Here is a 26,967-nt window from a genome sequence, read left to right as displayed (position 1 = left end):
TGCAACCATAAATAGGTAAAAGGCTTGCTTGGACATCTTCATACTGTACATGGGTGACTTCTCACCTGTACGGAGTCTCTGAGCTGCCTGAGGACATGCTCACAGACGACTGTCGTGCAGGATAATAGGAGTAAACATGGTCATTTCCTGCTAATCCAGTTGGTTTCTCTTTATTTCCGTCACACCCTTCAGTCTCTTGGACGTAGGTAAAATTGTGTGTGGAGTACATGCCAGTGGCAAACTGGTCGAGGTAGGAGAGTAGCCTGATGCATGTCCGAAGAGTTTGTGGAAGTTCTGGGTGGGCGTCATCACCGCTGGGGGATTGGCTTTTCGAAGCTTCCGCCAAATCCACAAACTGATCAAAGCTTTTTCCTGAGGATATTTGCCCTTCTTGGTGACTGGAAAAACAGCGTTCTTCTTCAGCCCACTTACTGAGCCCTTCAGAGTGGAAACAGCCCACTTGATGCAGAGCTTCAGCAAGTTTTTCATAGAAGCCGCCAGTTTGAAAATGGTGAGCGTTGACAGTGTGGTGATGGACAGCTACAGCTAAGATGTGGAGGGTGAGGAGGAGGAGGTCCAACAGAGCTTCATGTCCATGGCACTTCCACACTTCATCAATGGGAGGGTCGGCCAGAGCTCCTTCCATATCAACCACCAGAGAGAGCAGACCAGCAAATCCCCCGGCTCGTCTGAAAGCATCCCAACTGTTTGGATTCTCCAACACCTTCAAAACAGACTGACACACAAAATAAAGCAGCGTTATTGTCTCTGTGCTGGAACGTCTGAATCTGCCGTGAAAGGCAGTAAGAAAAAAACTAGATTGAAATGTCTTTGGAAAAACACAAACACGAAATGCAGCGCGTAAATCTCCAGTCAATTAAACCGCTGTGATGAAAAATGGATCAAACATATGATATATCATAAATCATTTCTGGTAACTACTTTTTGCAGGTGAAAAAATTGAATTAGATTTATTAAATTTACACAGCTAATCCATCAGGAAGGTAATGTGTAAGGGAGGAAATGTGATTAACTGAAACTGGAGTAATCACAATGGCTCGCAACACTTGCCAACACAGGTCGTACCCAATCTGATTGCCACTTGCTTTAACCGCGTTAGCACGAAAACCCCACACACAAGCAACACAGCTCACGGCTGCACATGCACATAAGCAAAAATGGAAACACAAGTAGGTGAAAGCACAAGCAAGCAAGTGCTCTTGTTGTTGCCATCTTTAAAAAACGGACACATGCACTTGGTGTGTAACTACGTTAGACTTAATCAGATCTCTGTCGCCTTGGCTGATCTGATAGAGGTGGTAATCTTCAGGCTGCACAATGCTGCCTGCCCTAATCCAATTGGTCCTGAGTTAACACCTAAACCTGTTTTAGAAAATCAATCTGCATTTGTCTGTAATGTCATCAGCGTCACACGTGTTGAGAAAATAAATTCACTGGCTCATTAGGTCGTAAGTGCATTACCATTTGTTATGATGTGGACTGAGGACTACATTGTTCTACTGGGGTCTGAATGTTTCATGTCGAGGTTGGCGACATTTGAATACCTTCAAAAGATCTTGTTTCAAACTGAGCTCCTGCTGTGTAGAAGAGCACAGGGCTCCAATGGCAGTGCTCATAAACTCGTCTGGGTTTATCTCCGCTAGCTGTTCCAAAATGCTCAGAGCGAGTCTTCGGTACTGATCTGCATCCAGAAAGATCTTGATGTACGGAACCATGCCACGCTCTCGCACAACAACTGCAACAAGAGAAAAAATTCAAATACAGCACCACAGCACAAGTTCTGTTGGACAATGATATACAGCTACATGCAGAAATGATATTCTAAGAAAAGGCTGCTTTACAGAACAGAAATCAGTCGGAATAAATAAACACTAGTACAGTGGCATATTGCAGTGATCTTTCCTGATTTATAAATACATGTGTGTGCTCTTCGGGATAAACATGAATGGTTTCACTTCTCCTTGGTTTCCTTGCAGCATTCAACTTTGTCTCTGCCAAGTAACAAAAACTATGCAAAATTCTCCTTCCACTCTTCCACTCTGCAAGACGCTAACAGCTTTTACTTGACAATTATTTTGTCTATGTTTAATAAGACCCAATTGGTTATGACTGGGAATCAAGACTTGAACTTGAAACCCTGATGTTGACAAACACATCTCATTTATGTCTAAATATTCACAAATAATGAGTACCAGTGCTCTTGATGGACCGCAGCGTCAGTGTCGACACGACTTGAAGCATACATATGGTGAGCTGTTGCTCGCCATCCTGCAAATGAACTTGTTGTAAGCCTGTTGGACAGAAAGATGGAATGTGAGGTGAAGCTAGTTATCTGCTGAACAGGTGTCAATAACTGCTTCGGCTCCTACAGTGAAGAGGGGCAGAAGTCACTCTAGCCTTCCTGAGGATCTTCGCTCTCCTTCGCAACTCTCCAAGCACCAACTCCAGCAGACCCCAGTCAGTCAGAACCTCAGCTACCAGACCACTGTGAAGAGTTAGCCTGCAACAGAAGCAGAGTTAAAACAACTGACAAAATAATTGTTTTTAAAGAATGAATGATTACTTTTCAATACCAACACACCTGTATAAAAATTGAAGGGCCAACACCCCAAACTCAACTCCACTCAGGCCTGAAATCAGATTCCCTGACCAGGTCTGCTTCAGGAGACCAAGGACAGCCCGCAGTGTTTCATGGGGAATGTAGTTCAGCTTCAATATGATCTACATGGAAGACTCATTATCCAACTGAACATGCAGATTAAACCCAAAATAAAAAAAGTAAAGAATACAAAAGAGTAATTACATATGTACCATTTCGAGCATGGAAAAGTAGAATCTTTGTACAGGTGGAGGTTTAATCCAAATACAGGCAGTGAGCTGTGACATGGTCTGGACGGTCCACTCCAACAGGAAGAAGTTGGCTGTGTCCCACTCCCATATCGTCTGCACATTACGGAGGATCTGGCAGCAGAGCGGCGAATCTTGGGAGCTTAACAACAGGTTCTGCAGCAGGTTGAAGGCAGGGAGATTCTTCACTGAGGAGCCTGAAGAAGAACGAGACATGACCGACTTGTTTCTTGTTGAGCTTCTCACAGTATCCTTTGACAGGGAATCAAATGCACTATTTTCAGTCATCAAACACAGGTGATGGTTAAAAGCTGTTCATGATCGAGTTCAGGGACACGTTTGGCATTAGCTAGTGCTAAAGCTTCATCCCTGCACCCGCTCTATGGCAGATTAGTCACATGCAGAAAATATAGTAGAATCTTAATACGGTGGGGAGAGCAGCACAAGAGCAAAACCAGATAATCTAAAGGACAAATGAGGAAAAGAACAACAGTTCGACAACAAATTTAACCTAATTTACTTATTTCTACAGTGGGGTTCAAGAGTAATTTTATTTAAAGGGGATAGCAATATGTTAAAAAAACGTACGACATTAGAAATGTGATGTATATTTTCAGCTGATTGAGTTACAGCTATGCAGATAGATGGTTTGATGGAGTTTGTTTGTGTCATTGTCAACATATGTGCAGAGAAGAACTGCGATCCAATAGACACCCGTTTTCTCGCCCTGAATGAAAACGTACCTGGTTAGTAATCAGATTCATTTCCACATTTTGTCCAAATCGCATCATTCCAAATAAGATCAGCAGCAAACAGCCTCCCACCGTTGGAGAGAGATCTACTCCATGAGGTGATAGATAGCGTGTGTGTTTGTGTGTGCTGTAGGGCCTGTGAATGTGTGTCTATAGCAGACGTTGCTGGATTGAGGTGTGTATGTGTTGATGATAGATGGCTGCTTGCTGTAGGCCAGTGGTGAATGGATGTGGGGCATCCTAACAGAGTTATAGAGGAAGCCTCCACTTCATCATCCCGGACATAATCATCTCAGCTTCCTGTTAAGCTGATGGATGTGCACACCTCAGTGGGGTACAGGTGGGGGCAGTGGTGAGTCGAGATGTGCAGGGGAATCATCAAAACAAGTGGCTGAAGTTGTAAAAGGCAAATGGGCACCATGTGGTCATGTTTCAGGTCTGCATGGTGGACCTCAGGCACAGTGTGTGACAACTTCAGTTGGATTGACTCACTAGTCTTTTTCATTGAATCGTTTCGGTTTGACCTTATTTTTTAAATTGAGATCTGACTGTACATACGTAGAGAAACAGGATGAAAAGCAAAGCTACACTTGAAAAACAAATATATACTGATACAAAAACATGCACATTTGGGGGTGTTATAAACCTTTCGCATAGCTCTTTTATAGTTGTGAAAATAATCCTGAGCAACTGATATCTGTGTATTCAGCCATCTGAAGTCAAAAAAAGGATGAGAGATAGTGAGGTTTGTTTGATCAATTCTACGGCTCCAAAGCCTGTTCATTCAGCTGCACTGGTTTCACATGCAACTTTAACGCACCTTTAGTGAGTGGAGAATCAAATTTAAACCCTGGAGGTTGAGGATTGCTGATACAAAGAGCCACTTTCAGCTCGGACTTTCCAAAAGTGGTGAAAGACGCGATGAGCGCCAGCAGCTCCTCCACAGGCTGGAACTGGTCAGCAGGAACGCCGTCTTTGCAACTTAAGATTACAGAAGCATTGGAAAGAAGCAAAATTTGAAATCACACGATATAGGTTTTAATCACAAACCAGATATCTACTCGTACCACTTCAGAATACTCTCAAGAGCCTGGTAGCCATTGTGTGAGTCGAACTCGTTGAAGAGGTCAGGACTGAGCTTGTAGGTGTCTCTGATGAAGCTGAAGACTGCCACTGCTACCTCAGACAGAAGTGGACCCGAAACCTCTGCACGAATGTGCAGCAGATTCTGAATACAGATACGAATGCAGTTTTTGCCTGGAAAGGAGAACGAGGAGCAGAATTGGAGAATAAATATTATTGAAATATTGATTGATCAGTTGCAGTTTGCAAGTGGTTGAGGTAGGAGTGGTGTGATACTCTGATTCTGTCTACACGGTTTATTAAGGCAGTCCTATTTTATTGGACAGGAGAAATCTAAAGTCATTTTACCTAGCAGTGTTGGAGTAATGTTGCTGGTTCCTGCAGCAGAAATTGCCCTGAGAACGCGTGACGCTTGATGCCTCCATGAGTGACTGGTTTGATCCCAAAGCGAGGTGAGACCTATGATCAGACACTGAACTTCTTGAGTCTCAACAAGGTTTTCCACAAGCTCAGGCAGCCTGCAAAGCTGGACGAGGACCTACAAAGGAGTGAGAGAGAAAAACAAACACAAAGAAAAATGAAAGGAGGGATAAAATATTTAGAGAATTTCCTAATGCTGATTTAACAAGCTAGGATCCATCTTAATTAAATATGGACAGGTACTGTAGAGATCCCTCATGTAGAAGCACCGCACACAAGTATGCTAACCCACAAATGGTCATCCATATACAGGATTAGATTTCCAGACTGAAAGCATGAGCTCATTTTAAAACTAACCTCCAGCATATTGTGGCAACTACAAGCACGATTGGTTAACAAATTAAAGTTCTTTATGTGTTTTTCTCAGAAGGAGCTTGAGGTGAAAACATAAAATCAGTTAGTATCATTGTTTCTCAAATAACAACACCTGCAGACAAGTGGTAAAATGCAAAGCCCCACAAGATTCAGTCAACAGATTTATGACTCAAGATCTGTTTCTTTAACAAAATGATGCTGCACCGTACTTCTCAGAAGCTGTATCAGCCATTGCAATCTAAAGAAGACAAAATGTAAATAGCAATAATTTACTCAAAAACAAATAGTGCACGAAATTGCTGACTTGATCACAGGATTTTAAATCTCTCTACGCCAAAATACCTCAACTAGGTAAACGGCTATTTTTGTCCTACTTTTTGTTTGAAAAGGGTGGTGTTCTTTTGCAAGCCTACTTCCTTGTCAGCTTTGCATCATTGACTGTCAGTTGTGATGACAGTAAGAAGTGGGATGACTGAACCAGAGTCAGTCAGACAAAAATAGGGCCTCATTGTTACAAGTGTCACCTGGAACTGAGGAAACAATGATCTGTCTTTAAGTTTGATAAATTTGTCACAAGGGATGAGAATAGAATCAGGGTAGATACAAAGACATATGCATTGCTAACAACAAATGGTTTATCTGAGAACGACCAAAACAGAATGATCTAATTTAAAGTACCTGAGTAAGCAGCTCCTGAAATGTCTCCTCAAGTGTTAACTTCTCCGTCTTCGCAGGAATGCACACCAGCAGGTACAAACATTTGCCCAGAGTTGCAGGGAGACCTGGGTTCAACACTGTCAAAATGTCCTGCAGACAGTGAATTGCAATGAGACAGTTGGAAACTGAATTTGATGAATTCACTTTACTCACAGAACTACCCGCTGTCAGCAGCAAAAGAGATTTCAAGAGCAGCCATCCTAGATCATCTTCCACTCCCAAATTCGAGCTCTCATCCGACTTCCGGAAGAAGTTAACCACCTCGTCGCGAGCGACCTCTGAAATGAGACCTGTCTGTTATTCTTCTGCTTATGTTACATAAAAAGAAATCTCCTTCATTGCTTATGCATCTATATTACTTCTCATGTGAGAGAGACAAATTCCAGTCACTTATGTAACCAAATGAATCTGACATTTTTTAGTACACAGCGCTTTGTTGTCTTCTACTCTTGACCGCCAATATCATGGGACACCTCTAGATCCATAAAACATAACCACAGCGAACATCATTAAGACATGGAACAACCAGGCAGAAACACAACAAATCACAGACTCACAAGAGGAACAGTTAAAAGGCAGCCTTACAGTCATGCATAACATTTTGGGTAATTTGATTTTCTGCCAGGGAAATCAACATGTCTAAAGGGGAAGTGCATAAACAGAGTCATCAGAGGCCGTACCTGCAGGTCGCTCTCCCAGTCTACTGTGGATGTTAAAGACAACAGAGTCTGCGATTAGAACTGCAAGGCCTTCAACATCTGCCTGATCAAGCCTGTCATATTCTGCTCCGACCTGCAACCACAGAAGATGGATGAAAAGTTAATACCCTCTCACCAAAACAACCTGCTTCAGTCTACATTCCACCCAATTGAGAGGTATGATACAAGCAGGGCAATCAATGACGGTACATATGAGGAGTAATGTTAGTAATTCTCGATAATATTTTGTGAATAACCTGGAGAGAACTGACGAGTTTAAACAGCCCAAATATTAGCTTCATTTGACATAGAAAATATGCTGTCTTGGCTTTATTTTTCTCTAACTTACACCTTCTTCTCAATCAACAAAGCTGAGTGTCTATCATAAAAAACTGTCATGAATAAATATGCCCTGCACAATATAGGAAAATTAACATATTAATTATTATTAATGTAACATGTGCATCCTGATGTTGCAGGTTTCACTGTGCTTGCATGATTCCACAGATTTGTCTAGTGCATGTTATAAATAATAGACGCCTGTTGGCACTACTTTCTCTTCCATAAGCGGATATCCAATTTCACTGAGTTGGCTGTTGTGAAGTAAGACCTTGTGTTCTGGTCATGTGCCACACAAACATGCACAAAGAAGCGATTACATCTGCAGCGCTAGGTCCAAGCAATGGAAGGCACACAGCGACGTCACAGAGTGAGGTCAGAGAGAATGATGACACAAGTATGAAAGAGAAAAGCTATGACAGGGACATCTAAAACTATATTCATAGCAGAATATCATGTTGAGAATTTGAATAATTCAGCTTTTTACCTGAACAAGGACAGAAAGGGCTTCCACGAGAAGAGCTTCTCTCTGCCGTGCAATGTCATGTTCCGTGTCATGGTCTGGAGTTGAGCACTTGTGGATGTCTAGTTCCCTCAGTAGTTCTTGGAGTATTTCCAAGGGCTGGGGGTCACTTCGAGACCCCTCCACGTTCACCACCTTCAGATCCAGTGAGACAGACACCTCACCAGATGCACTCAGCTCTCCTGTTTCTTTGTTGATCCTTTCTTTTTTGGATGTTTGGACCTGGCATGAATGACAAAGAGAGACCAAGTCTTCATGCTGAACCTCGACACCCACCCCTTCTCACACATCTATGCAGAGAAACCACCAGACTGATAAGCGGACCTCTGATAGTCATGTGCCACTTGTGAGAGGGGCATCAACCATAATGTGGCATCAAGCGTGATGCTGCAGATGCCCAACTATAAGAATTGGAAGAACATAATCTGTGTGAATCTCATCTTTTAGATAATGAAGGGGTTTTAAGTGACCAGGTCTCGGACTGAATTTGCAGCCGATTCGATTCAATCCAACATTTTACGGCTCAGTTAAAAACACCACTTTGGCTGGATGTGAAAACAAGGAACAACCTAAATATGTTGGCGCTTCACATTAATTATCAGAGCCTGTTTGAAAATGAAAAGGTCAAAGTTGTGTTACTACTGTAATGGGCATTGAATCCAAAAAAAATGTTGAGATGCAAACATATGTGCTGGATTTCTTTTAGAATTGATTGCAACAACTTTTTATAGAGCTGAGGTTTAACGCCAACACAGGTTCCTTTATGTACGTGGTTGGAGCATGGTTTGGTCCCACACACTCTATTGAAGTTGCAACCACATTAACTTAAAACAAATCACCAGGAGGAGTGCTGCTCACATGTGTGATTCACATTTCAAATATAGACCACACAAATAGTGCCCACATCAGTTACCTGCTTTTGTGAGACAGCCATGTAGGTGCTTCCCTTCCAGGCCTTGAGAAAACACAATCAAATTTGAGGTATTAGTCCAGCCGCCTGTCCATGTTCCCGTTTAAGAAAAAAGGCAAGTAGTGGCCTGAAAAGACATGACAAGCACTGAGCAGACCCTTCTGTTAGACTCCCCGCCTCCGTCTAATCTGCTGCTACTAGAACGAACTTTGAACAGTAACGCATGTCAGCTGGTCTGGGTCATGTGCTTTCTAACTTCCTTACAGAAGGAGAAGTGAAAACTGTTGTTTGGCTGGTTATATGGGGCCCTCCCACTGCTGCTCAGTCAAGAGCACAGCTTTTTATAGAGTGAGTGCTGTCAGACAGGCGTGAATCACAGTTGTGTATACACCAGCAGCATTTGATGACAACTAAAATAAGAAAACATTTGCCTGCATATTTATGGCAGCTGCTTAGTTCTGTGGTACTGAATTGGTGTTTCACAGAAACAGATTTATCATAGACCCGTTCCTAAATAACTATGAGAACCAAGTGTAAACTTTTCATTCTAAATGAATTTCAAAACCTCTTGGGACAACATGGCATTCTTCACATTCCCCTCGGGTTAATGTTCAACTTGACAAGCGTGTGTCAAAAGTTTGTCTTTATGTCACCCTGGCAAACATAGCCAAACAGCGCCATCTTGTGGATATTGTCTGAGGTCACCATTTTATATTGGAAACTGACCGAGCAGAGATAGTTGAGCTTGGGTCACATTTTAAGTACCAACGTTTTCTAAAAACCTTAATATTAAAGCGGAAATAAATACCTAAATCACTTTGCTTAAAATAAGAATTTCATCGTATTTTGGTCTGGAAAAATAACAAAGCGCTGAGGATAAGTGGAATCCTGAAACAAGACAGTGTGTGTTGGGGTACATTTCCTATGTATTAAAAAAATATATGTTTTTTTTTTAATATAAGTGTGTTTCTCCCAGACATTGAACGAATTCATTGCACAAATACAACACGTAGCCGAAATGCGACAACAATTAAGAACTGCTAAATGATAACATTTAATAGAACTGCTGTGTGATGATCTGCTTCTTAATTCAGTAAAATTGAGAAATACAGCATACAAAAAATGGTAACGCAATTTGTCAGGGAGAGACCGGAGCTAGTTGTTCAGTGCTCTACATTCACTTCAACTACTGTGTGTGTTGATCATTTGGACCCATTAAATTCTCTACCTGCCGCTGTAGAAGCGTCAACAACCACCTCATTAGAACCAAATGTAAACATCATTGTGTCTCATTTTGGAGCAAGAAACCGGGATGAGTTTCGAATGTTACGATAATTCAATGGACGGCTCTTACCTATTTGCTTCATTACATGCAGGTGTTGACTTTTTAGCCCCAAAATGTATGGGAGGGGAAACTGCAAAGCAAAAATAAAGAGAGATATAAAAAGATTAACATCCAAATATGGCTGTTTGTGGCTGTTTCACCAGGACGTAGCAAGGGAAATCTGCTTTTCAGATCAATTATTCCACTAAAAACCACTATAACCACTAGAGGTCGCTATATTAATTTAGCCCGTGTAGCTACTAAAAACGGCTCAGGCCTCCATTTACTCATCTTATTTGTTATAACCACCCCCCTCTTAAACCACTCCTCCATTAACGCCCGGTGACAGAACGCAAACCCTTCTTTCTGCCTCATTCCTGAATCGGTGCAACTGTTGGTGATGTCACTTCCAACTTCACTTCCTGTCATATTCAAGCGCCATGGAAACGTCACTGTCCACGTGTGTTGCTGCAGCCAATAGCATGTCCCGGGCGTGGTCTCTGTCAGTCAGCGCTGCACAAAAATATAGCATCGGTCAAATATGACCGCTGTTTTAATTTTACATGATGTAGGCAGAGACCACTGACTTTGACTTTGTTCCCTTCGACCCGGTGGTTTCTGTAAGGCTTTGATTATGCTCCAGATGTCTGCATGCTCGTCTGGTGGAGGAGACATATTCGACTGTATACAGAGAGGAACTGTAGATCAGTGTTTACACTATATCAAAAACGACCGAGCGGTGCTCAAGCAGAAAGGTAAGAGAACAATAAGAGAACAACATTAAAATATCTATGAATCAATATATTGCATGTGCGTTATTACAGTTTCTGACGAGCTATTACGTTTGACCTATCACACGATGCTGTTAAATTCAGAGGAATTATGTCCAATTTTGTTGATCTAATTTATAAAGTAACGCCTCACTAAGTATATATTATTATAATATTTATTTTATTGTTTTCAATTTTATAGCTATTTTAACATTTTTTGTTTGATATTAGATGAGATATTTGTTAGATATTAGACTTACGTCATGATAAAAGTGTTACAATAAAAAAAAAATTTTAAGCTTTAATTTGCAAAACTAACTTGCAAAACTAACTTACTGACTGCGTACAAGTGTTTCAGAAAAAAAAAAACCAAATTAAGATCATGATTTTATTGAGACAGGAAATTGGTATTCACTTAAAGCAAGCACTTCAAATTACTGCAAATATGTGGCTTAATCTCTGACTTGAATAAAATCATGACCTATTTTAAAACTTTTTCCCATTCTCATCCAGGCTGGGGTGGTTTCACTCCACTCCACTTCGCTGCTCTACATGGCAATCGTACCCTTGTTGACCTCTTCCTGTGTAATGCCGCTGACCCCAACCTGACGTGCGATGCAGGACAGACCGCTTTCCATTTCGCCTGCAGGTATTCTTACAAATGACACGTCATTGGAGTGTAAACGGTGACAGTGTGTTTCTCATCTCTAGACAAGGAAACATCTACATCATTCACAAAATGATGCAGTACGGGGCTGACCTGCGCATCATTGACCTGCAGGGCAAGACATCCCTGCATCACGCCGTCACTGGAGGCAGCATGTAAGTGGAGGAAATCACCAACTGTGTTTATGCGGCACTAATTATTCAAGCCTGCAGTGACTTGGTGTTCTGTTTCCCAGAGTCGCTGTGCACTACCTGTGGGAGACTGGAATGTTCCGCTTTACGGACACAGACCAGTATCAGGTGACGCCCCTTCACCTGGCTGCTTCCACCGGCAACACAGAGGTGGTGCGATACCTGCTGAAAGACCAGGCATGATCAATTTACATGTTTGATATTTGGAATTACTCCATAATACTCTTTTTGGTAAGAGGGCTACGGGGACCAACCCAAATACACACGATGATTTTATGAGTGATAATGATTTGATACTGCCAATGCATATTAGTATGCACATCCGATTCAACTGACCTCAATTGTTCTATTTCATTGATTCCTTACTTTTTTTTACTCGCTTCCTCCAACTAACCTTCCACAATTCCTGATGATTCTGGGTCAAATGTAAAGCCGATTTCTGTTTCAGAGATGCGCTGTGGATGCGATCGACCAGCAGGGGGCGACAGCGCTTCACGTTGCAGCGGAGCGAGGCGGGGTTGAGGTGTGCTGGACGCTGCTGCAGAGCTCGGGCTGCGGGTTGCTCCACCAGAAGAACCACAGCGGCCTCACGCCTCTGGACCTTTGCAAGCAAGGGAAGACATTTAGGTGAGTCTGCTGTTTCTGAAAACAAGCTGAGCAAAATCCCCATATTACAGTCTTCTCTGTATGTTTCCAGACATCAGCAACTTACCAAACTATTGAATCAGTACGTGAGCGAGCCAAGTCAACACAAGCCCAGAGAGTCTCACGGTAACTTGAACAGACACCTGCATGGATAATAATAATGACTAATGTTTTGTGCTGTCGCCAGTCTTGTACTACTGGACCCTGTTGTTCCCCAGCCTAAGTGGAGCTGCTATTCTGCTGATAGCTGCCATGTTGGGAGGCTACGGTGGACTGATCTGTGGCCTCCTCTTCCCCTGGCTGGCGAGTAGCATCTTCACACAGTACCACCGTATGACCACGTACCAGAGGTTTGACCAACTTCACGTTGACAACAGCAGTCAGGGGACATGTACTTTAGTGCCTGTTGTATCTTTCCATTCAGAAAGCAGCTGCTGTCCTTCTTCCAGGTTACCCAATCCTGTCTACCTGGGAACCCTCCTCGCTGGAATGTTCCACTCGGTGCTTTGCTTCTATGGAAAACTGATGCCTAATATCCTTTACCCCACCATCAGGACGCGGGAAGTTTACAGTGAAAAAGTACCTGACGAAAAAACGTTATACCTTGACTGTCTGAAAGTGTGTGGCCCAAAAGTGCTCTGGTCCAGGTGTGCATGGTCCACTTCATGCTGGTGTTCGCTTTGTTCTTCAAGATTCTGACTCAGGACCCTGGGACCCTCAACAGCACAAATGCTGACCCTCGCTTCTCCTGTATCGCTGACCTGGTGGAGAAAAATGAGAGCCCACATAGATTTTGTCCGTATTGTGAGGTGAGAAGACGCAGAGTGTTTCTTCAGTGGGGAGGAGCCCGATCAGGTTACAAGTCCATTGCACGGCAAAAAATATTCTTACCTCTATAGCAAAAATTCCTCGGTGTGAGTCGGTTTGTAAACAGCGTCACTCAAAAGTTGTGCATGGAACTGATTCGATTGTGGTGGCTGCGAGAAGGTTTTGCCGTTTGTATGTTCATTGCAAAAAGAATGAAAAAATAGACAAATAAACACAGCATACAATTGAATCACTAGCATTTGTCAACTCGCATCTGACTGTGACAAGAAAATATGTGGTTCATTTGATGACATGTTTTAGAGTTTCAGACCTTACAAAACTCACAAATGCCACCTAAGCACCTGGTGGTGGCGGCGGTAATGACACTGAAGCGTTGGCAGCTTGGCTGGGAGCCCTGAGCCAACAGACTTCATGTTCTATTGATCTGATTGTGTGCTGTGTTTGAATACCGTCATGTGAACTGAGCTCCTTGGCAGAGGTATGTGCTGTCTCAGTGCTTTTCTCGCTCTTCATGTATGTAGTAATGCAATACATTGATGAAACAGATTAAGAGTAAAACGCTGAAGCCAGAAGATTTAACATGCATGAGTTCAAAGTTCCTGGTTTCAGCACGGTAAATGGGACCTATAAAGAAATCAATTTTCAATAATAATAACAATTCAATAATTAATTTTTCTAGTGGTTGACCACTACTTTAATCCTTCGCAGTTATTCCAGCCAGATTTCACGAAACACTGCAAGCTGTGTGACGTCTGCATCAGAGACTACGACCATCACTGCCTGTTCCTCAACCAGTGCATCGGGCGGGACAACCACCGTCGCTTCCTCTGCTTCATCATCTCCATGGTGATCGCTCATCTTCTCTTTGTTACCATGACGACAAGCTACCTGTACGACAGGATGCCGGCCAACAGCCATAGCTTGGCCTCGTGCTTACCGATGTTGGCGGAGGAATTCTGGGTCGTCATCATGGCTCTCATGAATGGGATGACCCTCTTGTGGGAGGTGTGGCTACTTACCGAGCAGTTTGATGCGATCGCCATGGAAACCACCACTTACTTCAGGCACTGTGAGATGACTGTGAGACAGAAGCCAATAATGCAGCGCTGGGTGGCGGTTCTGTCCTTCCTCCTGGAAGGGCGGAGGCGAGTGGGCCGTGGGCAAACAAGAGAGGAAAAAACTGCAATTGACATTTAAATTGTATCTTTTCCTTCAATGCAGTTACTGCCATGATCATGTCGTGCGTCAATGTAACACTGTGCTATCTGTTGCTCTAGAGTAGATTGTTACCAAAACGACTATCTAGTTTCAAGTGGCCTTGCTGTCACCTTTTCATTTGAATGTCCTTCAACAAGGAAGTTGTTCAGTGTTCAGATGAAGCTTTTATACACCATATGAGAGTATTTTTGTCTACTGAGTGTGCTAAACGTGTACTGGGCTTCTACACACTTACATTTGTAGCACTGCACTGAGCTTGCACTGTTCGACTTACTGTACGCCCCAACTATTGTAACAATGATGCTACTGTTGAACAAATAAAACTGTGACGTGACAAAAATGTCCTCAGAGTCAAGAAACTAGTAGTTGTAATTTTGTCCATCAGTACTTGTACGTGTACTTGGGTAAACATTTAGGGTTAGGATAATGACCTTTGACCTCGTCAGTCTTGCGAAGATTCTCAAGGATGCATCAGAGTCATTTTTGAGAAGAGAAATCTGAATCATCAACAAAAATGTTTGCTTCACTGAATGATATTTATGGAGAAATAAGAGCTTACAATGCTTTTATAAGTGTTGTAAAACACATAAAAAGTGTTTTTTTGTGTGACTCTTAAAAAATAATGTAAATAAGCAACATATATTCTCTTTAAAATAAGAAATAATCAAAATTAACTAATAAATGTATTATTCATTATCGAGATTAAGTTGACTTTCAAACCACAAATGGCAATATACAGTAATTAAAAAAAGAGCAACTCTGTAAACCAAGAATTTCAGCTTTCAGCAGTTTTCACTTCTCTTTCCATGCTTCCTGAGCAAGCGGCGAGAAAGACGAGCGTTGTGACTCATTCGCCGATGACGATTCTTTGAGACTATGTCTGAAACTAAAGCTGTCGTTTGACTTTTTTTTTTTGAAGACATGACTAGTAAATCTGGCTTCACTCTCCTGAACAGGCTCTCATCTGCATTCCGCCGGTGACCGTCATGGCTGTGTTGTTATGACAACCGTACCGGCCATTTCACTTTGGGTATGTGAATGTCATTTGTAATTATCAATTAAGTGAGCTGAGAGTTCTATAGTGCCTTTGTGTAGGACGTAAAGTCAACTGTGTGTTGCTGTTGCTGCAGAAATGGTTCCAGCAGTCACACAGCAGGAGGATTCATTGTTACGGAAACCAGCCAGGGAAAACAGGTCACGGCAACAAGGAGCAGGTAACACTAGACATTGGATATCACCTTGTTCTTTCTTAGGATGAAATAGTCTTCAAATTAAAATGATAAAAAGATGGTTTTCATCTCCGGTTGCCAGACATTATTTTGTCTGGAAACAGAAGGAACACTCAAAAACTAAACTAAAATAAGAATTTGAAAATATGTGTTTTTGTTGTTGTGAATATTCAGTGAAGTGTGATAGTATAAGTTTTTAAATTTCAGAATCACTTTTGTTTTATCTGTAGACAGATTTGATACAGTTTATTAGTTGTTGATTTTTTCAGTCTGGCGGCATTATGGGATGATTGCTTTTTATTTTGAATAAACAGTGTTGTGGAGTATCTATAGAAGGCTTTTTCAAAAACCTGCTGTTGAATTATATTTAGCTACAGATTTTACTTGGTGTCATTTGAATATAATACACAAGGAAAAAAATATAAAAATGTTCAGTTGTGTAGTTTAAAAAATAAAATGAAAAGCAGCCACGCTATTATTAACCGATGTTTATAAATGGGCTTCTGCATCGCATTCACAAGAGACTGTGATCAAACATCTGAAAGCACATATCTGGAGGACGTGTGTGTGTGAGAGTGGTGAGGCAACTGGGGGAAGAAATCGGTGACAAGACAGAGCCTGAGCCAGAATATTTATAGACAGTGAGAAATTGATACTGATTGTGCGGCAGAAGGCAGAGAGACAGATGACAGGGAGAGAAAGAGCGAGAGAGAGAGCGAGAGAGAGGGAGTGGGCCGGGCTTTAAATATGTGAGAACAACGGCACGCCGGGCCGGTGGGGCAGAAAGGAAGCGTGAGACGAAGGAGGGGAGGAAGGGGAGTGTGCGAGGTTAAGTGCTTTTAAGAGTGTGCGCGGATGTGTGTGTGAATCAGATGGAGACTGGGGGTCAGACTGGGAGTGGAGGATGCTGGAGGAAGATGAGGAGTAACAGGGCGAGGCAGCAGCACGAGCTGTAGGACTGCGTGTGTCTGTGTGTGTGTGTAAGTGTGTGTGTGTGAGCCCATGGATGCAGTCAGGTCTCTCTGAGAGGCAGCAGCACAGCATCGCTCACCATGCTGAGCCCCAAGATAAAGCAGGCACGCCGGGGTAAGACAGCCCCCTCTTATTACTTATTTTCCATACTCTTTTTGTCTCTGCGGTGCATCTGTCCATCACTGTCCGTCTGCTTTCCAGAGCCTCTCTTCTGGTGTCACAGCTTTTATTAACATCCACAGCAACATATCAGATTGGTGTGTAACTGCTCGGACCATCCTCCAGACGACTCACGTGTAGCAGCTTTGTCTGGTCGAGAGTTAACACCCTCCACTGTTGGGGTGATGTAATGTCTTGACTACACCCTCCTGTACCATCCTATAGTAACGATGACACTTGTAGTAAACATGGCGAAGGGAACATTCCCGGCGTCGCTGACGCCTTGACACCTGACCACGTCTCAATTAGCTCCAGCTTCTGAGCAGGTGGCCCAGTCGCAGCCGAGGACGGGAGGAATGCCAAGCGCTCCTCCCTTCCAAATCCCAACAGCTGACTGTCAAACATAGTTCCTCTAAAGCGTGTGTAAAACCTGCATGTGAGCGCCGGACGACACATGCACGGCGACCGAATGAATGTGGAAGCTGTGGAATAATTACTTGCTGGGCTTCTAATACCCACTGGTTGCTAGACAACCAGACATGCTGCTGCAGGAGCACGGAGACCCGCACTACTATTTGTTTACGGTATTTACTATCAGGCTATGAAGCGATACTTTTTCTCACCGATGACCACACCATTTGATAACGTCAAAGTCCACCCGCATCCTATTCTGTACTTGGTTCTACTCTGACACATTTCTGTGCTTCTACTGAGCGAAGTACAAGCCACCAGTGGAGCTGGTGCCACAGTGAAGGGCAAACAGGAAGCACAATAGACAGTTGAGGTCATCAGAAAGATGGAAGTGCTATGCTGCAATGGAGATGAAATTAAACAGTCTAGCTGTGAAGAATGGGAAGCTCGGTGGTCATATTTAATGTAATGGTTAAATGTTGCACCCCATGATTCTACCAGGTTTTGGGAAAAAAGATATCAAAGACTAACTGTGAATGAAGGACATAAACAACTATTTTCATTTTGCGTTGATATCATTTAAATCGACTCTTGTTTGTATTGTTCAGTTCCACAAAGTCGATGGTGACCCCTGGCTCATCTAATTCATGGTTTTCTGAAAAGAGAGACTCTAAGTCAGTTGTTGGTTTAGGAGCCGTGTATCTGTCCATATTAGTTTTCACATGCAGCAGTTTGTCTTGGATCAGATCAGTGATCAAACGCGGGATTTGAGTTAGTTATGCAGCGTCTCAAATTGTTATGATCTTGGCCGAACTACTGTTCATGTTCAAATATTGAAGCGAATATTAAATTGAATACAGAACCGCGATTGTATTATGAGTGAATTGTAAACCAAAATATATGTCGAGGGAATGGTCCCCGGTCTGGCAGACAGATGAAAGATATGATGATCTGTCCATCAATTCTTCTTGATTTAGTCGATATGTAAACACAAACGTTCTTTGTTGATGTTGGAGACAGATTTCAGTATTGCAGAGAACAGAAAAGGAAAACGGTTCTGCTGCAGGTTCATTACTCCAAGAACCTCAACCAGTTTATGTGATACAGTATCCTGCACCGCTTACAGTCAGTGTTGGAAAAAGGCACTTTTTGTTCAGTGTTTCAGTGTAATAAAATTCAGTGTAAACTGACACAAAATTGCAGATAATAAATTAATAAATCCCACATTTGACAATAAATGCCTTGAAGATTTAAAATGTGAACCTTCAAGATATCCCTACTAGCCAAGGTCACTTTCTGCTTGCTGTTGATTGAAAGCTAAAGCTAGCCACTGGCAGACATTCGACTGTCTACATCATTTTGTATGATGCCACAAAAAAAAAACCCGAATCCCTTAGTCATGTAGTATTGTAGCGATATGTGGTATCTATTGACAACTTTCGTTATTTCACTAGTTGACATATATTGTGGTGTATTGACATACAACTTACCTTGAACTATATTGATTATTGCAGTGCTGCTGTAGTATTTCAGCGTTGTTATAATATTGGACATGGACTGTGTATCGTGCATCGCATCGCATCGCATCGCATCGCATCGCATCGCATTTCATTGCATTTCATTGCATTTCATTGCATGGCATGGCATGGCATGGCATGGCATGGCATGGCGTCGCATGGCATGGCATGGCATGGCATCGCATCGCATCGCATCGCATCGCATCGCATCGCATCGCATCGCATTTCATTGCATGGCATGGCATGGCATGGCATGGCATGGCGTCGCATGGCGTCGCATCGCATCGCATGGCGTGGCATGGCATGGCATGGCATGGCATGGCATGGCATGGCATGGCATGGCGTCGCATCGCATGGCGTGGCATGGCGTGGCATGGCGTGGCATGGCGTGGCATGGCGTGGCATGGCGTGGCATGGCGTGGCATGGCGTCGCATCGCATCGCATCGCATCGCATCACATTTCGTTGCATCGTGAGGTTCCCCATGATTCCGACCCCTGCCTTACAAAGATACTGTATTTTTCACACTTGCAAATGGAAATTAAGAACTTTGCACAACGCCCAGGCTCAAGTGAATATGAAGAAGTCGTCGTGATGCGTGTTGAATACAGGCCAGTGGTTTCACTCTCCCCTGGCAGTCCTTGTCTTTTGCTTTGCAGCAGTTAAAGTCTGATCATAAAAAATGATGGGGAGGAGCGGCAGCTCCTCAGTATCCTTCAGAAACCCGGAGATATCGGTGCAGTTTCGCCAGCCATGTGCTTGCCATCCCTCATTTACTGTAATGGTGCTCCTCTGATTAGATTCCCAGCTCTTAGCCTTTTATCCTGCATCACTCACACAGCATCAGAACCGGATCTGCAATTTCAGTGGAACTGCACGCTCAGTAAAAAATACCCCCGTCGGCCACAGAAAATCCTTTGTTTTATTTTAAGAATCTTTAATAATTTGTTGCCAGCCATCATAAGATCGACGTGGGGTTTACATTAGAAAATGAAATACAGCTGATGAATCCATTGGCGACACTGACATTATAGAAAACAGTAGTTTGATTCGGCCCTGGATCTCCCAGTTACCTGTCCTGCTGTCCTCAGCAGAATGCAAGACGCAATTAGCATGAAGAGCTGCCATCGATTTCTTTCTCCTGGCCTTTCCCTCGTCCTTCTGTTTGTCTCACGGCCTGCACCTCCACACCGATCCCCGGGGATGGTCCCGCTTTCGTAGCTCCTGCTGCAGGCCTCCTGCAGGGAGAGGTTGATAGAATGGAATCAATGCTTGCCATCAGTTGGCAACAGTTAAAGCCAATCTGATCCCAAACACAAGCACCGCACAGATAGCGCCTGCTGTATAATCCACCGCACACAATGAAAAGTATTGATTTATTGTAGAAGAGGCTACAAAATGGAAGCTGATTCTTAAGTGTGAATCTGAATGTGAGGTCAAACTGGTCGGTGGGACTCCTGTCAATAATGCATTGTAAATTTTCTTTTCCTTTCTGCCCAGTGCTGTCGGGTTGTACAGCAGTAAAATCTGATTAATGACCATTATTTGTTTATTCATTATCTATTTATACATTTTATTATTTACATAATTTATCATTGTATAGCTATGTATTAGCTATTTACTTATCTTTACTTACATTATATTTTGTCATACTTGTTTTTATATTATGGGTATTCATTTGTCTTGTGTTGTTTGATAACTTTTCTTTTTTTTTACTGAAGCTTTGTGGACATCGTTGATGTTGTTGTGCACCTTTAATGTCTTTGATGTGTGTCGGTGTCTTTGTTGTCATTGGCTGCTGAGACATGTTGAATTTCCCCACTGTGATACTTATAAAGACGCACTAATCTAATCTAATCTAGTCTAAATCATCGTGATAAAGAGATCTGACAGCATCCTTTTTTTATATCCCAGCAAGGTCCAAGAGCATGGTGCTGGGGGAACTGTCCCGGGTCTCAAGGCCCTGCTCACCTTTGGACCAGGAGAAAGCTCTGAAGGCTGGTTGGCTGAAGAGACAGCGGAGCATCATGAAGAACTGGCAACTTCGATGGTTTGTCTTGCGGACTGAAGCCCTCTACTTTTACAAGGATCAGGATGAGACCAAGGCCCAGGTATGTCGCACCAAACACTCATACGGGACGTACTTTTTTTTGCCATACTAGAATAAAGCGTAATTGCACATTCACTCGTGATTTTTTAAAATTTTTATTTCAAGCAAATTGATATGCTTTAAGTCTTTTCTGTTACAGACAAAAACAATGTTAACAAAGTAATTCTGTATTGTAAGTTGATCTATATTACTTTCTTTTTTTTCTTTAAAGTTAACAATGATACAGCTTTATGAGGTGTACTTATAAAAATGTTATAGACAAATGATACCATTTACAGAGGCGACGGAGAGTTGGGGGATGCAAAACATTTACTCCGTCCAAGGTGGGGCGCAACAGAAAATAATTGAGAAGCACTGCCTTATGGAGATGTATGTTTTCACACTATACAATATTGCATAGAACGTAGAATATGAGATTTGTCTTATTGTGAGACAGCGAAGCCCACACATTATATAGATTCATTATATTGAGCCTTTATATCTTGAAATTTTGTGGACTGTGGCACACAGATAAAAAAACCCAAAATTCTCGGAATGTCTTGGGAAAATATAATGTTGTGTCAATAATCAATAAAAAAGGACATTTTAAACAGAATTGTGAGACACCTGAAAAGTATAATTCATGGTGTTGTAGTCGAGAGCCCCTAATCCAAGTCAAGACCAAGTCCAAGACCAAGACTTTGACAGCCCGAGACCGAGTCAAGACCAAGACCAAACTGAGGACAGAACAGACTATAAACTGATAGACTTGGGATTCTGTATTTTGCATTTAGTTTATCCTTGGTCTCGGTCTTTAGTACAAAACAGTATGAGGAGTTAAAACATGCTGGGTTGAAAAAAAAGCACATTTTTCTATATACACATTATGGACTATAGACCTGCCACTTGAGCTGACAAAGACTTGTATTATTTGTCATGAGGCTTGAAGACATGTGCTACGTGTTGCAAGGGAAGGAAAACTAGCTTGAGTCATTGGTATTCCCACACCAGTCCCAAGAAGAATGAGGTTTTTTTTTCCATTAAGAAGATCCCCAAGCTACATCACTCCTGTTGTTATTGCACTGACACGCTCAATACTAGTGTGGTTAGCATCTCCAGTGTGGTCTTCCTAAAAAGCACTTAGATGCCGGCCTTTCACCCCCACAATGTTAGAAGGTTCAGAAATGTGAGCGCATCAGGAAGTGGCAATGAGAGGGGAAAGGGAAGACATGTTTCCCTTAGTCATCCTTCCCCCTTTTTTATGAGCTCCTGCAGTTGGACAGACGCCCGGAGTCCAGTCACCTATGTTAAAGTGCTGAAGACTCAATCTCCAGTTCAGGACCAAGATCATCCTGATCATTCATATTTCTATGCTGTTTCTCTGATGACTCGTCTGTTTCACCATGTTCTCCCTGCTGAAACTCTGCTGTCATTTCCAGGGGTGTATTCCTCTGCAGGGCAGCCAGGTCAATGAAGTGCCAGCCAGTCAAGACGAACCTGGTCGCCACTTCTTTGAAATTGTTCCAGGTGGGTTTGGCATGTGGCCGAGTCTATCTAGTGACAACTGTCCAGTGTGGAACATTGTAAAAGATGCAATGCTGTTTTCAATAATCATTATGATGTCGAGATGAACATCAGTTAACTAATGAGAATATGTTTGGGGTTAGCGATGATTTAATTGACCGCAACAATCCGCAGCAAATAGTCAGGACATGAAGTCTGAATAACTCTCGAGCACAAGGTGGTGTGAAGCGAGGAGGTTAGTGGCGCGCTGCAGTGCTGGGGTCCACTGGGACCGCAGCATTTTCTGGGTCATTTCTTTTACATGCACCATGCAGAAGGCAGGACGTTATTGAATACAGGCTCTGATATTTGTCACACCTACAAATGATGGTGAGCCCACGAGAAAAGGAAGCCACCAAGTGCGACCTATTGATTCTTCAAAGGGAATAAAATTATTTGAAATGTCAAACAGAAAGGTCAGGCTGTGACCTACAAAAACAGAGATGACATCCACTACATCTAAAGCTCTCTCCTTCCTGGCTGACCGTTTTCAGCAATGTCAGATTTTGGTCGTACAGATACCGAAGAGCCAGAGTTAACTGGTTTAATACCCCCCCCCCAAACCACAGAAATTATACAGATATTTTTATTGTTTTCAGGAGCAAGTGCAGACAAGGATCGAACGGGTGTAAGTCACGAATCTTTCCTGCTGATGGCAAACTCTCAGAGTGATATGGAGGAGTGGGTGCGAGCGATCCGGAGAGCCATTTGGGCCCCTCTCGGAGGGGGTGAGTGATAAATGACATGATGTTTAGTTTTTCAAGAAGCGTCTCTCCCATGAGTAGTAGCTTACAATCGGCATGTTGTGTGTCTGCAGGTGTTTTTGGGCAGCACTTAGAGGAGACGATGCAATATGAAGGACAATCCGGACCCCAGCGCCAGGTTCCGGTGTTGGTCGAACAATGTGTGTGTTTTATACGTGAAAGCGGTCTTAAAGAAGAAGGACTTTTCCGGGCTCCTGGACAAACCAACCTTGTTCGAGAGTTACGGGATGCATTTGACCGTGGAGAGAAGCCAGTGTTTGACAGGTGAGGCTCTGGAATGAGATGGACCATTAAATGACCTGGTCTGGTCATAAACAATTAATTGTACTAGAATAGGAAGAACCTTTCTTTATTTATTCATTTATTTTTCTGCATACAAGTTTGTATTAATATTTTACATGTTATTATATTAATTTTAAACATATTCCAGGTAATATTTACAATCTTCAGAACATTTAGTCATATAGATTATTATATTACCATATTTTTAATCGCATTTCTCCAAATCAATATTTTTTCAACTTTAAATTCTGGGGATGGAATACGAAAGCAAAGATACCTTACCATCATATCTTTGCTTTCATATTCCATCCATTCATCCAGGTTATTATACTTGCACTATTTGTCAATAATTACATTTATCAATTTTAATTTCCAAAACATGACTATTCTATAACAAAACAATATAATGCATATTACTTATTATTATGTTTCAATTTTCACAATCTCTTGACAATATTTGTTATTTCTAAACAAATTATTTTGCTGTCAGCATTCAGCAACATTTTGACAAACATTTGAAACAGAAAGTATTTTTCATTGTGTTGCTTTCTCTGTAAATTCCCCTTTTAAAACAGTACAATAATTTTGCTAAATACATTCTAATCAATCTTTTTATTCATGTATGTGATTAGCTTCTCATACTTTGATCTGCCAAATGGATAAAATGCTCCCTCCTCCTACATACCTTCAATGACAATTCTCACGTTGTCCGTTACAGTACCACGGATGTCCACACTGTGGCGTCGCTGCTAAAACTGTATATTAGGGAGCTGCCTGAGCCAGTAATCCCTTTTTCCAAATACACACAGTTTCTCTCGTGTGCTCCACTGCTCACCAAGGACAAAGAAACGGTAAGCCTACGTATGACACATATGAACAATCTCCTCTTTAACTTTCACTGGGTAATGAACGTGGTCTATCATGTCCAAGGGGGTCGTGGAGCTCTGCAAGCAAGTGAACTGTCTTCCTCAGGTCAACTATAATCTCCTTGAATACATCTGCAAGTGAGTGAGATTCTCAGAACACATGAGTACTTTTATTTTACCTCCTTCTCATGTTGTGTTGGAGGCCACCTAACCCGGGACCAAGACCAGAGCATTCCAGGACCAAACCTTAGAAACGATTGAATTTACTCCAAAGAAACAAGAAACAGTAGAACACAACCTCTAGCCCTTTTCTTCACAACTGACTTTGGGTTCTTCCATCTGCTCAGGTTTCTATATGAGGTCCAGTCCCACGCTAATGAGAACAAAATGAGCGTACAGAACTTGGCCACTGTCTTTGGACCTAACATTCTCCGGCCCAGAGTGGAGGACCCCGTAACTATGATGGAGGGTAAGATGTTTTATCTTCACTTACATCTCAAGAGGGATTTTGAAAACTGTAGTGAAACACTACACTTGAGTAGTTGAGAACAGTAGCAGCACAAACAGTGGGAATCCAGTTCTATCTGCGCACAGTCAACAGTCTTTAGGCCAATATCCAAGTACAGTGGTACCTCGGTTTTCGAACGTCCCTGACAAATCATCCAGTCACTGATGTTAAAGTGCTAAATCTCCAGTTCAGGACCAAGATCATCCTGATCATTCAAATTTCTATGCTGTTTCTCTGATAACTTGTCTATTTGAAAAAAAATTTCGAGATTTTTTTGCTTCTGATTTCGAACAAAAACCCAGAACTCAAACACCCCCGAAAAAAGCCCGAAAAAACATAACGTGCGCGGACCGATCAGCTGACCCACGACGCGCTCTGTTATTGTGTATAACGCAGCCTCTGTATGCAGATGTGTCCCATCAACTACATTTACTGACTGTTCTTTCTTCATATTGAGGTGTAAAACCTTTCCTGTCTCCACACTGGAACGTGGTAGAGTGTCACAGGGGAGGCGCTCGCTCTCCACACCTCCGAGGCTGGAGCGCTTACTCCAGGGTTGTTGTTGTGGGCTGGAGCTGGGACAGGGATGAGGCGAGTCTGGGACAGAGCGTGACTTGGTTTATGACTTAGTCACAGCCAAACTGCACAGAAGCGCACATTCAGAGCTGGACACGCACCGGGAACCTCTTCACTTCTGGAGAGACGTCACTCACTCGGCAACCCCTCCCACATGCAGCGGCCACACACATAGAGGAACAGCGCACCTGCAGCAGACACTCTACATTCACTCCTACAAAAGACTATTTTAAGGCTGGGAACGCATTATTTCTTTTTCCATTCATTGTAATGGGAAAAATCGATTCAGATTTCGAATAAATCGCTTCTCGAACGGCCTTCTGGAACAGATTGTGGTCGAGAACCGAGGTACCACTGTACCAGCTTTACTGACTGGACATCTTTCTGCAATTCATGAAACAGTGTTCGTTTCTGACTGGGCTCCATCTTTGTATTCTGAATCTAGGAAGTTCTCAGGTGCAGCATCTGATGACCATTCTGATCAGTGAACATCTGCGACTTTACCAGCGTCAGGAACTGGAAGCTGAGACCAAAATTGATCCACAGCAGGTACATGCTACGACCGCAAAGGGTAAAGCAGAGTGGGTGGCACAAGAGAACAATGACACCCAGTCCTCCTCAGGAATAAGCTCCAAAACCTCCAGAGAGGGATCCAGACCGTCCACGCCGTGTCTAGATCGAAGCCTGCTGGCTTCAAGCCCGACTCCCTCTGAGAATGAAGGAATGTGCAGTGCTCAAATGGAGGAGAAGTCTGAGGAGCTAAGTGAAGGCAAGAGGGAGCGAAAGGGTGAAGGTGAAGTTAGCCCCAGTAAACAGCCCAAAGCCCCTCCCGCATGGAGGAGCTCTATTAAGGGCAGTGCCGCATCTGGGGGGTCAAGGGGAAAAATGGGTGGATCAGCAGGAGACGTGTCAGCAGCTGGGGGGAGCAACTGGCTGATGAATGGCCTGTCATCGCTCCGAGCTCACCGCCGCACCACCTCATCTGGAGAGAGACTCAAAGACTCTAATCTCTCTCTGAAGGACTCGACTCTCTCCCTTAAAGAGACCACACTTAAGGACTCACAGAGAGACACCAGCGAGGTCTCGTCTTTGACACCACTCGCTCACCGAGGCCTCCAACAATCCCACCGACTTTCCGCCTACGACAACGTCGCTCCGTCGAGTCTGAGCTTGCCAGCTGACTCCTCCACCATTTGGACCGCGTTTGAGATCCCCTTGTCAGAGCCAGAGGGAAGAGATGGCGAAAGAAAGCAAGAGCACGGTCAAGAAACAGAAGAGGGGGATTCTACGACTGCCACAGATGACTGTGGCGCTGAGGAGGATGATACCGGACCAAATGATGATCTTCATGTGGTGGCAGAGCTCAAGCAGGAGCTGAAGAAGCAGAGGAAGACATTTGAAAGCTGCATTCGGAAGTAAGGACCGTGTCTTTACAACACAAGCCTTTTTCTAAATGATGGACGATATGCGGAAAACATGCACAACCGTATCACTCATTTTCCAGGCCCACTTTAACCCTGTCATGTCACAAACCCGCAATATGTGGAGTGAAAATGTTGACCTCTAAAATACATTGACAGTAATTTGGGATAGTTATCAGGTCCAATCCAGGCCGAAATAACAAGTATTCACAATTTCACGAGTATTTTTTTTTTGTTTGTTTAATTGTTTGAGTATTTTTGCCATGTTGCACCTTTAATTCAT

The 26,967-nt window shown here is 42.9% G+C and overlaps 3 protein-coding genes across 8 annotated transcripts in view; 2 read left to right on the top strand and 1 right to left on the bottom strand.

Moving 5' to 3' along the window:
* wdfy4 (WDFY family member 4) overlaps window positions 1–10,468 on the bottom strand; it is a 37,068-nt gene extending 26,600 nt beyond the window's left edge. For 2 of the 4 annotated variants that reach the window (XM_053874868.1, XM_053874869.1), the window contains exons 1-14: window positions 8,689–8,905; window positions 7,740–7,997; window positions 6,896–7,007; window positions 6,369–6,493; window positions 6,177–6,305; window positions 5,052–5,241; window positions 4,688–4,877; window positions 4,441–4,601; window positions 2,833–3,065; window positions 2,603–2,742; window positions 2,391–2,521; window positions 2,214–2,312; window positions 1,566–1,756; window positions 66–736 (exon numbers count right to left, since the gene is read on the bottom strand). In XM_053874868.1, coding sequence (XP_053730843.1) covers window positions 66–736; window positions 1,566–1,756; window positions 2,214–2,312; window positions 2,391–2,521; window positions 2,603–2,742; window positions 2,833–3,065; window positions 4,441–4,601; window positions 4,688–4,877; window positions 5,052–5,241; window positions 6,177–6,305; window positions 6,369–6,493; window positions 6,896–7,007; window positions 7,740–7,997; window positions 8,689–8,709 — 2,651 coding nt within the window. In that variant the 5' untranslated portion in view covers window positions 8,710–8,905. Of the gene's footprint in view, window positions 1–65; window positions 737–1,565; window positions 1,757–2,213; window positions 2,313–2,390; window positions 2,522–2,602; window positions 2,743–2,832; window positions 3,066–4,440; window positions 4,602–4,687; window positions 4,878–5,051; window positions 5,242–6,176; window positions 6,306–6,368; window positions 6,494–6,895; window positions 7,008–7,739; window positions 7,998–8,688; window positions 8,906–10,039 lie in introns of those variants that run through there. The other 2 variants (XM_053874866.1, XM_053874867.1) reach the window with 2 other exon arrangements.
* A 42-nt stretch (window positions 10,469–10,510) lies between these two features.
* Window positions 10,511–14,671, top strand: si:ch211-223a10.1 (putative ZDHHC-type palmitoyltransferase 6). 2 transcript variants are annotated; one of them, XM_053875330.1, is made up of 10 exons: window positions 10,511–10,764; window positions 11,293–11,428; window positions 11,491–11,601; window positions 11,682–11,814; window positions 12,086–12,264; window positions 12,335–12,408; window positions 12,470–12,632; window positions 12,732–12,814; window positions 12,901–13,091; window positions 13,819–14,671. In XM_053875330.1, the coding sequence occupies exons 1-10, from the start codon at window positions 10,644–10,646 to the stop codon at window positions 14,305–14,307; spliced, it is 1,680 nt and encodes a 559-aa protein (XP_053731305.1). In that variant the 5' UTR covers window positions 10,511–10,643; the 3' UTR covers window positions 14,308–14,671. The 2 variants fall into 2 exon arrangements, with proteins under 2 accessions (XP_053731305.1, XP_053731304.1); XM_053875329.1 differs by having other exon boundaries at window positions 12,470–12,814.
* Window positions 14,672–15,241: 570 nt separating this feature from the next.
* The window catches only part of arhgap22 (Rho GTPase activating protein 22), a 13,594-nt gene continuing 1,868 nt past the window's right edge, over window positions 15,242–26,967 (top strand). Inside the window, exons 1-10 of one of the 2 annotated variants that reach the window (XM_053875956.1) lie at window positions 15,242–15,358; window positions 15,459–15,542; window positions 20,530–20,726; window positions 22,144–22,231; window positions 22,867–22,995; window positions 23,085–23,295; window positions 24,032–24,164; window positions 24,244–24,317; window positions 24,527–24,648; window positions 25,709–26,678. In XM_053875956.1, coding sequence (XP_053731931.1) covers window positions 15,461–15,542; window positions 20,530–20,726; window positions 22,144–22,231; window positions 22,867–22,995; window positions 23,085–23,295; window positions 24,032–24,164; window positions 24,244–24,317; window positions 24,527–24,648; window positions 25,709–26,678 — 2,006 coding nt within the window. In that variant the 5' untranslated portion in view covers window positions 15,242–15,358; window positions 15,459–15,460. Of the gene's footprint in view, window positions 15,359–15,458; window positions 15,543–15,577; window positions 16,644–20,529; window positions 20,727–22,143; window positions 22,232–22,866; window positions 22,996–23,084; window positions 23,296–24,031; window positions 24,165–24,243; window positions 24,318–24,526; window positions 24,649–25,708; window positions 26,679–26,967 lie in introns of those variants that run through there. The other variant, XM_053875957.1, reaches the window with a different exon arrangement.

This window comes from Synchiropus splendidus, chromosome 9 (assembly GCF_027744825.2).
Source record: "Synchiropus splendidus isolate RoL2022-P1 chromosome 9, RoL_Sspl_1.0, whole genome shotgun sequence".
In the NCBI taxonomy this organism is placed as follows: Eukaryota; Metazoa; Chordata; class Actinopteri; order Syngnathiformes; family Callionymidae; genus Synchiropus; species Synchiropus splendidus.
The sequence above is the reverse complement of the archived record's forward strand: the minus strand, read 5'-3'. Positions and strand labels throughout refer to the sequence as shown.

Bases quoted from the DNA above. Each gene is read 5' to 3' on its own strand.
- si:ch211-223a10.1 (XM_053875329.1), top strand. From the start codon at position 10,644: ATGCTCCAGATGTCTGCATGCTCGTCTGGTGGAGGAGACATATTCGAC. The intron at 11,602-11,681 runs GTAAGTGGAGGA...TCTGTTTCCCAG, and splicing joins GCCGTCACTGGAGGCAGCAT to AGTCGCTGTGCACTACCTGT. The intron at 12,265-12,334 runs GTGAGTCTGCTG...GTATGTTTCCAG, and splicing joins AAGCAAGGGAAGACATTTAG to ACATCAGCAACTTACCAAAC.